Source organism: Alosa pseudoharengus, unplaced genomic scaffold, assembly GCF_046254945.1.
Source record: "Alosa pseudoharengus isolate Yale_2024_CS ecotype anadromous, Long Island Sound unplaced genomic scaffold, YU_APseudo_1.1 YU_APseudo_1.1_scf_2, whole genome shotgun sequence".
In the NCBI taxonomy this organism is placed as follows: domain Eukaryota; kingdom Metazoa; phylum Chordata; class Actinopteri; order Clupeiformes; family Clupeidae; genus Alosa; species Alosa pseudoharengus.
Genome location: NW_027468663.1, coordinates 23,661,523 through 23,672,376, shown reverse-complemented (window position 1 = coordinate 23,672,376; position 10,854 = coordinate 23,661,523). Strand labels below are relative to the sequence as shown.

The following is a 10,854-nucleotide window of genomic DNA, read 5'->3' as shown; positions in this document are numbered from 1 at the left end:
ACTTCACACAGATCTCTCCCTCTCCACAGTGCATGTCCATCCAGAGCCATGAAGAGCTGCCACACATGGACCTCTACAGCCGTTTTTCCACCGACAGAGAACCTGTTCTTGAACCGGTTCCGTTCAAAGTTTTTGGAACGTCGGTACTGTGCCTCGAACCAGCATCAGTTTCCACCTGTTTTGACAGGCACCACTAATCACCTGCGTCATTTAAGGAGGGCACAAAGTGTCATCAAAATAGTACCGCCTGACCAAAACCTCCAGCTTCTGTTGAAATTCGGTAGATAGGAAAAGGTCATCTAATTTGAGCAACTTAAATGCCCCATCCTGTAGCCTACATGCACAACAATGGCAATGCTTGTTATTTTTAGTCACATACTATAGTCTTATCTAATTAGGCTACAGAAAAAGAGTTTTGGTGCCACAAGTTCTATACAAGGCCTGTCACAACGGAATGTGGAAACTGCATTCCATTTAGTCTAGGTGTTTTGTTAGTTTAGTTGTACTTTTTGACTTCCCTTTCAAGCTAGTGGTCACTGCTGCACCAGCCTTTTACAGGGGGGGGGGGGGGTTTCCCTCTTAAAATGAAATCTTTTATTTCTATTCATTTTCATTATCTAAACTGAAAATGTATCTAGCTACCCTTGTTTAGATGTTACATACTTAGTGCAAATGAACTGCCCAGAAAGGATGTGTTTACGAGATGGGCTGTATTGATCTCAACAAAAAAAAGAAAACTACAAACTATCAATATTGAACTCACACACACACACACACACACACACACACACATACACACACTCAAACTATCAAGACATACACATCAACGGAAAAAGGCCTAGACACTCAAAAGGGTCTTTCAAATGACGGCTCTTCATGATGCCGTTGAGTGAGAAGGAGGCATCTAACAGCAACATAACTGTTGGCTGTGTCATCCCACACTGAGACAGGAGGGTGTGTGTTAGGATGGGGTGGAGTGGAGGAGTGTGTAGATGTGTGTGTGCAGGCACAACTCATGATGTCTGGGAGGGAACATGTGTTGAGCCAGCTCTGATGTCTATGAGTGTGCTTACTGCTGTGTTTTTGTATAGGAACAAATTATGTTTTCAACAAATATAACCCGATGGTTATGGATTTCTTGTCCTGTTCATTTCACAACAATTAGAGTGTCTGTTTTTGTGCCAGTGTGTGTGTGTGTCTGTGTGTGTGCATATGAAAGCATCTCACCAGAGGGCAATAATTAGTGCATGCATTTGAGTGTGTGTATGAGTATGTATGTGTGTGTGTGTGTGTGTGTGTGTGTGTGTGTGTGTGTGTGTGTGTGTGTGTGTGTGTGTGTGTGTGTGTGTGTGTGATCTACACCCCTTGCTAACAAGAATGCCAACTCATTTCTCCTCAGATCTCATTAGTACCAAACACACAAGAATGTTCTCTCTCTCTCTCTCTCTCTCTCTCTCTCAAACACACACACACACACACACACACAGACACTAATTAACCCCCTTCAACACCACACACACACACAGGACCACCACACTCTAATTACTTGCCTACTTGAACACAAACCCATCTCTGTTCCCACAACACTGGCACCATTACCACACATGCCACACCACAGAAAAGGGCTCAAGCGAGCGGAAGGTGAAAGTAGGGGACAGGGCAGAGCTTTGGGCCTGAGCCACATGACGAGGGAGAGGGAGGGAAGCCACTGGGAGATGCGGGCAGACTGGGTCAGTAGTCTATCTGCACAACAGGCACAGCTCCGACAAATAAGGGAGTCCCCATCAATGTCACGGACAGTCACTTTGGCTAAAAGCATCGGCTACATGAGTTTACAGTGCCCTCTGAGTTTGGATATCTGTTCATATGTAGTGTATAGTGTCCTTGGAGTTTTTTTTAATTTAATTGTCCTGGGCATCTTGAAATGAAATGTATTATTATCATTTATTATAAGAATCAACTATAGCCACAGCCCAGGCATTCTTGTACATGCTGCAGAGGCTGTTACCGTCCTCCTTTATGCTCAAATCATTATCACCCATCTCTAGCCTCCACTCCCTGGAGGGCCTTTTCTAACTTTATCGCATTCCTCAGGCAGACTAGAGAGAAAATACTTTCCCATGCCGTAAACAAGAAAGAGATCCGGTCATTACTGCTATCTATCCCCACTCTGGGATGGGGACACAGACACAGAGATACAGCACGCTGCTGCTGCCTCAACAACACTGGGATGGGGACACAGTAGGGGTGGGCGATATATATCGTCTGCGATAATATCGTGATTGTTGTTTTAACGATGTGCAAATTGACATTATCGAGTATTTAAATTACTTATGGGGAAAAAACACTCAAAATCACGCATTGAAGACTCATACATTCCCAGGAGGTGTATGCGGGAGAAGCCCCTGGCTGCAGCAGAGCAAGTGTCACGTGATCACTAGTGGGTCACAACAACATTGTCACACGCACGCCTGTTTATTTTGTGCAGTGAGAGTAGCCTACTTGGGATTTTAGGCTACTTCTGTTCAAGTAGCATTGATGAGACAGTCACGTTTTTTCCCACACGGTATTATATGGAGAGAAAACATTAGCCTTTGAGTATTTTAATAGTCAGTTGTAAACAAAGAACTATTCTCATGTAACTCTTTTGTAAATGGACTGAAGTATCTACGTTTACCGATTATGCTAACCGTTAGCATCTCTATGGGATTTCTCATATACATTAGCCATAAGCTAACACATTAGTTTCTATTCTGTAACTTGGAATGCTAGCCTACATGATTGCTCTTAACCCTTAGAACCCGATTGACGCAAAGTGCGTCAAAAAACACACCCCTTCTTCTCTGTTACATTGCTCCGGAACGGTTCATCGCAGCGAGATGAAACCTTTATTGCACGACAGAGCAAAAGTGGGGCTTTCCAACGAGACTACACACTTGTCTGTACGATCAAGTATGAAAATTAAAAAAAATCATGAAATTAAATCAAATTGCATCATATTTACAGTCTATACTTCTCTGCGTTCACCTGCACACACATTACTCTAGTTTGAATTACTCGCGAACCCGTGATCGCATCGATATGGCAAGCATATCAGATGAAAGAGGAGGCACAGGGCTATCCATTGGTACCATGTTTATCGATCCTTCGGGCTTATAAAACCAGACGAAGTGACTGCAAAATAATAACGTCATGTACACAAACCAACGCTGCACACTCATTACTCTCGTTTGAATTACTCGCGGACCCGTGATCGCATAAATATGCCACGCATGTCAGATGAAAGAGGAGACTCAGAGCTATCATTTGATACCAAGTACATCCTTCTGGGTTATAAAACAGACGAAGTGACAGCAAAATAATAACTTCATATAGCTGGACTTACCCCACGTTTTTGTCTGTTCTTGTGGCAAAGCATGTTTATAATCCAATGCTATCATGTGTTTCTCTATGGCAAAGCATGTTCATATTCCGGTTTTGAGATCCTAGCAAATTCCTGCATGGCATCCAATTCAAGGCTCACATTGCATCCCAATTTGTTCAACAAATAAAACACCTTTTTTGCCTTTACTTTGTTCATGGCAATGCAGTAAAAAGATGAGAATTATTATGACAGCATACACACAGGCACGCAGGCTAACACATAACCTCGGGTCAAGTGAGGTCAGATCAGTTCGTGTCACAGATATGGAGCTCAGAAAGGTCATTATAAAAAATGGCATTTATTTCCGTAAATCACACAGCAAATATTTCTGTAAATTGCTCAGCCCCAGAGTATCCCTCCAACATGGCAATTATATTGCCCGATTCAGGACAGTCTGCCCTACAACCACATGAAATGCATGTAGAGCTGTGAGCTTGCTGTGGTGAGATACATGTCAAAATATAAGAATTTTTATAATACACTTTTTATATTTTAATTCTTTAAAAATCAAAATAAAATCAATGCTAGTATTAATACATGAAATGATGGCAGATCTGAATAGCCTAGACTCTCCTGAAAAAAACAATATATAATATATGTGTGTGGCACTTACAATGACCAGAATAAATCCTTATGAATAAAGGTAGTGAAAATGCCCTAAAAACAGCTTAGGGTTCTAAGGGTTAAACTGCTCTTGAACTTCAGCTTCAGACTTTCTCTTGGGAAACTGTTAGGCCTATTCATCTTCTCTAATGTAGCTGGCTAGACCATGTCATTGCCACACACACAAGTGGGGGCAGAATTGGAAATGTGTCATAGAGTGACAATGCATTGGTTGATTTGATTAAAAAGTCACAGGTTAGGATACTGGTTATTATTGTAATGATGCTATTCATAAATAATGAGCTGTAAAGTAACTCAGACTTTAACAAAAACAATGTTTTAAAGGATATCGACTAATTATCGTTATCGTCAAAATCACAAAAAATATCGAGATATTATTTTTTGTCCATATCGCCCACCCCTAGGACACAGACACAGAGATACAGCACGCTGCTGCTGCCTCAACAACACTGGGATGGGGACACAGACACAGATACAGCACGCTGCTGCCTCAACAACACTGCTTTCAACAATGCTTTTCTTTGTTTGTTTGTTTTCTTTTGCGCTAACCTGACAGAATGCATGCAATCTGTATAGCATACAAAATGAAGACCTCCCTGCTGAGATGTCAGTTTAATAATAATATAATAATATGTTTATTTTATACAGCGCCTTTCTCAAACCCAAGGTCGCTTTACATAGTAGGAAGGCAAGGAAACACAATAACAAACAAACAAACAAAACAATACAACAAAGACAAGCTATCTGTATGGAGCTATGTGTTGGGTGTGGAGGAGAGGTGATCATTAAACAGAAAGGTCTTGAGATGTGGTTAAAGGACAACTCGGGCGACCAACAGCACCAACAGTACTCGGTGACCTCGAGAAACAGAGATCTATGTGAAAAATCTCCTTTAAGTAGTTCATACAGTCTTTTTCACTCTGAGGGCCACGTACAGCACCAGTCGTATTAGCCAAGAACTCTTTATTACTGTGTCTCTACATGTAGAACATTATAAACCTGAAATGAATACCACACTAATGAGAACCTAAATTATAGTAAGTTAAAAATATATGAAGGTTTAAAATAAGTAAGGGATAATGTATAGAACGTTGAACAGTTTATTGTTTCATTTGGCAAGTAGCCGTGTAATAAGCGGGATAATGTATAGAACGCCTCCGCTGCGCGTCGGGGTCCGGTTCGCCCTGTCGGGACTTATTTTCCCAATAATGACCGGCGTTCTATACATTATCCCGCTTATTACACGGCTACATGCCAAACGAAACAATAAACTCCCCACGATGTGACTCTTTAGCCTACATAGCCTAGGCTATAGCCTATTTGTTATCGTTTCGTCGTGGCTTTTGGTGAGAAACAAATAGTTCGCAACAGCACACGCTGAACTCGAATCAAACATTCTTTAGAACACAGCTGATCAACCGTCTACTTTCACTTTTGAATGAAGTTCCGGTCCTTGCGCAGTAATATGAAAGACGTAAATTAGAAGCACAAAGCCCATTTTCCTTGACAGCGGTCTGTTATACTTAGCAACGGTCTGTTATTGAGAATTAGCAGACCACCGAACATTGGGAAGGCCCATTGAAGTGAATGGAGCATTCTGCAGCACTCTGAAGAGCCGTGTAATAGTGTGTTTTAGAAGGATACACAGCACATCCCCCCAGAGCCCACTCACCATGGAAGAAGCCAAGTCAGCCAAGGATTAACAAGGACATGTCAACACATTTTTCACATTTTTTGCATCAAAGGTAAAATCATATGATTTCCACAAAATAATAATATATTGTACATTAAAATTGCATTTCAAATTTGGACCTCTAAAGAATGTCACTTCCCTTTTCAGTGTTTCCCATACATTGACTTATTTGTGGCGGCCCATCACAATATCAACATTGACCGCCACACAGTGATTTTCCAGGTTGTACTATTTCAATTGGATGGAATTCTTTCATTGTAGAGCTATGTGCACCTTTGGAAAGCCTCTCCTTGTTTCTCTGTCTGTCAACGAACCTACTGTACATGCATGTTTAAAGACAACATTAACAATCCTGCAAGACAACTAGAAGGCTAAATTGTGCTTAAATATGGTTAGCATCATAACCCCGCTGCGCTAATTTGTTTAATTAATTAATTTGCATTCAAATTAATTTTGCAAACCTACCACCACAAATAGAATTCAATTCTGTGTGAAACACTGCTTTTCCTTTTTCCTTCTTGGTGTTTCACAGCTAAGGAATAATCACAATGTCAAGTGCTCCAACCCCTCTTCTCTATGTTCCCCTCATCATCTTTTGCTGGCGGGGTCACATGTGAGCTTAACGTGAGACCCCCGTGAGCAGCACGTCATCGCCATGACGAGCAGCAGCACCTCTGCCGCCTAAAATTAGAGCCACGTGTGGTCCTAGCATCATCAGCTGCAGTCACACAGCACACAAATCCATCACATTCTGGGGCTTATACAGTATCTGGGTTGTCATACACTGATAGGTTTACTGTCTGCTAGTGAGTTAGCCAGAATTGTGTTGAACTTGCATTCAGGCCAATTCCCATATTTCATCCACATTTAAAAAAAAATGCAAGTTCTATTGTGCTATATAAAAAAAAAACCTATTACAGATGGAACCCATCTTCATGTTGGTAAACACTATTCGTGGAAGCTTTGCAGGTGCTACATGTACCTTACCTCTAGGTCATCCAGGGAGCGGGCCAGACTGAGGCGTTTGGAGCGGCCGAACGAGCGACGGCCTCCCGAACGCTGGGGCAGAGGGGGGAACCCTAGGGACAAGCCCCGGAACCTTCCGCCCTGTGGAAGAGAGAGAGAGAAAGAGAGAGAGAGTTATATTATTACAATATTGTCTATAAACACAAATCTTCTTTGCTAAAATGCCTTACACTTTGTATGCCTACAGCTTTGTAGGCAGACTTGCATACAGGGTTCTGTTTAAGCCATATTTAAGCCATAAGCCAAGCAAGAGTGTGGTTGGCTGTGGTTGACTGTGATTGGCCAGTGGGCACCAGGCCAGAGACAGAGTCATCATCGCTCATTCTACAACAGCAACCACAAGAACAGCAGCAACACAACCATATTAAAATAACCCACTGATCCAAGGTATCATCCCCTAAGCTTGCGGTTTCCAAAGGTTATTGCAGGCTCCATCCTCAGTTCCTAGCTGCAGCGCATTTCTTATTACGGCAGGGGGTATCCCTTCAGCCATTCACCACGGCCTTCTGCATGGCTGCAGCAGTGGAAAATGGACATCACATTGCACTATTTGCCCCCTTAGGCAATATAATGTAATCGAATAGAGGAATCGAGTAATGACGAGAAAGAAAAGGAATTTGCTCCAGATGACTTGAATAGCTCTTTTTGGAAAGACCTCATCATCATTATGAACAGGGTGTTAGGGAAAGGCAATACAAGCTGTGATTGTGATACATCTTTGAACTTTGAAGCTATATCATATTCATGCTACATTAAAGCTACATTAGCACACACAAACAGGTGAGCAGTGTGACGATTCTTCTGCAGTGATTTTGGAGGGGGACATTAGGCTGTCTATCCACCGGTTGGCTCATTATCATACAATCCATTGTTGATTATTTATGGAAAATGAGAACTGTGCAAGTTATCCTTTTGTATCAAGCATCAAAAAAGTTGCAGCATGATGTGCCAAATGAGTTAATTTGCCATGACAACTTGACATAACACATCTTGCGATGTGTACATTGTGATCAACATATCACTTCAGCATCATCCTTATCATGGCAAATTCACACTCATTTAATCAGCTGTATGTTTGGCTGTAGGGGTTTAGGTTGTGTTCTCTCACATGAACAACTCTGCATCTCACAAAAGATCCTTCATACCCATTCATGTACTGTTCCATGGCCATTATTTAGAAGTGAGAGCTTCTGAGCTTCTGTTAAGCAAGAGAGGTTTTGATTCACTCGTTTGCGAGCCTTGTTTACGACATGAGTGCACGCGTTGCCATTCAGCTTAGGTTTGGTGCTTTAAGTGAGACTTTGTCATGAACTCACGGTGGCCTTGTCTTTATTGTCTATTGTCTATGGTCCGAGTTAAGTGGGCGTCCTCTTGTCTGACCAGAGTCTGACAAACACACCCTTATCACTCAGGCCTTATCAGAGGTCTTCAGTGGCCTCATGTGTCCTTGTAGGATGGCAGGTTATGTATTTCAGGCAAGACCTAAGGGGCCTTCATATAAATGATGGGCAAAGAGCAAGTCACTCAATGATCAAAGTGTCTTGTACATGAACTAAAGCCATCATGTGGACTCTGGAAGCACTGAGCTGACCCACCAGACTTAAGATCCTGCTCATGCCGGTGTTAAATTGATAAATAGATTTAGCCTCCTTAGTACATCAGCTTTAATTAAGAGTTTAGACTTTTTTGCATGCCATTTAAATTAGGGTCCAATAAGGTCAGACAAGAACATAAACAAAAGCCTGCCCTACTACTGGAATCTTGCATTGTTGAGGAACATTCTTTTATTTTCAAAGAGTGAATTTCTTTGGCTTGTTGCAAAATTGGTGTCTATTTTTACATTTTTGCCCTTTGAATCAATGGAAATCGTCTTTAAATAGAGCCAGTGTGTTTTTGCATGTAAGTGTTCCACAATGTCAAAGCTGAACAAACACATAGTTAAGCATTATTCAGCCTAGGAAAGTGTTTTTGGTGTTTAATTAATTTTAGGTCACTGAAACATATACACTATATCGCACTAAAGTATCAGTCCATCATTTTGCAAGACTTATAGTAATTGACCTCTTGCCCAGGGGTTGACTGATAGACTGTCTGTCCAATCAGAGGGGCCTGTATGATGTCCCTTTACTTTGCACAATTTTGTCTAAAACAATAATCAGACAGCACAGTATGTTTATGTTAGTGAATGCAGGAAAATTGTGAAGACAAAGTTGAAGATGGACATGATAATGTCCAAATTCGACAGAAGGGTGCAGATGGGATAACTGCAGTTAGCCTCTATAACAACTAATTCAACATATTCCACAACTCACTTTCCTTCAGTGACTCAGACTTTTTCATACTTTTACATTTTGTTTAAATATCATTTCATTTTCGATTGTATGGAGGGACAATGATTATTTAAGTTGTGTATGAATATTTTTGGTTTAATTTAAACTATCACAATATATGATTTGAAACGTATAAAACGTGTTTGTGTTGTTTGATTTGTGTGATAGTTTCGCTGTAAAGGTGGCTACATTTGAATTGGCAGCTAAATACTGCCTGGCACCCCAGAGATTTTAATTTAATCTCTAAATTTAAAATAAAAGATTCAGATTAGTCACGTTACAACATGAAATATAGCATCAAACAACTTATGTCCCATCTTTCTCCATACCAGCTGATACATTTTGGCCATAAACTATATATTTTCTAAAATCATATACCCTCTAGGAGATATAATACCATCTAAGACATTTCCTATCTTCCTCCATGCCATGCACAATACATTGCCCTCTATTCTGTAAAGGCGAAGCTAGTGTAAAGTGGATACATTTTGGCCTATACTGTCCAGGGAAAACAGATTAAACACCATAAACTATATATTTTCTAAAAGCATATACCCTGTAGATGAGATATAATACCAGTTAAGACATGTATTATCTTCCTCCATGCCTTAGACAATTTGTTTGTCAAATGTTGCAATTAGTTTTGGGTCAGACCTTACTTTGCTATTAGCTATACATAATTACATTATGCCCTGTTTGCCCATGTTAACAAACAATTTAAAAAAACGTAATACATTTTTTGTTTGTCTTGATGTAAGTAATCAACTCAGTAATTTTCATGGTGATATGTGAAGGTTAATTTTTTTCCCCTATTTGCATGAGAAATATATTGTATATGTGCAGGAATAGGGTATACTTAGGTCTTTTTCTAAACGTTCCCCTATTGGGATTCTTCGGGGCTTTTTTTCCCTTACTCAGGACATATTGAGGATACAAAATCAGTTAAGTTTTCTTCTGTTGCAATTTGTTCAACATTGACCCCTATTTTGGCTTAAAATGACTGGACTATACACCTGAGAAATTCACCAAGAGCCACAAATGCTGGCCTCACAGAGGACATGTGCACACACTCCCACACACTTAGGAGTTCACATTAACCAGCCTCTTTTCAAGTCAAAGGCACGTTTCGATTGGAAATCTTAAAGGAATTATCCAGAGTAAAATGCACTTCAGATCGATTTACGGATGATTGGGGGTACATACGTTGAGTTGACATCAAAATCATGTCATTCGGATGTGTTTTGAGAAAGTTCGATTGTACCGTTTTCAGTCACAACTCGTAGCCTGGAAGTGAGCGGGGCATTTCAATTGCGCCGCTACAAAACGCTATTTTTATACCTCTTGTGTTGTAACATGCTCTGGAAATTCACAATTTCGTCGCCGTTTAAAAAAAAAAAAAAAACATAGTCCAGTATTTCTTTCGAAATTGAAATGAAGTTGTATGGACTGGACTATGTTTTTTTTTTTTTTTTTAAACGGCGACGAAATTGTGAATTTCCAGAGCGTGTTACAACACACTCAGCAATAAGACTCCTACGAACTTTCCCCTGAAGGTGGCGGCAAAGATGGCAACATTTCCGGAAAGGTACTGGCTTGATGAAATTCATTCTGGACTCTCTATCCGACCACATAAAGACCTCGGGATACTTCGGTTTGGCTTTAGGGACCCTCTACTCACTACCACGTAAGTGTTATGTTGTTTGGAACTGTAGAAGAGGTATAAAAATAGCGTTTTGTAGCGGCGCAATTGAAATGCC

At 40.7% G+C, this 10,854-nt stretch overlaps 1 protein-coding gene across 2 annotated transcripts in view; it reads right to left on the bottom strand.

The window, feature by feature from the left end:
* Positions 1-10,854, bottom strand: part of rgs12b (regulator of G protein signaling 12b) — a 63,455-nt gene that overhangs the window by 37,446 nt on the left and 15,155 nt on the right. For both annotated transcript variants that reach the window (XM_076294243.1, XM_076294244.1), the window contains exon 2: positions 6,729-6,848. In XM_076294243.1, coding sequence (XP_076150358.1) covers positions 6,729-6,848 — 120 coding nt within the window. The remainder of the gene's footprint in view (positions 1-6,728; positions 6,849-10,854) is intronic.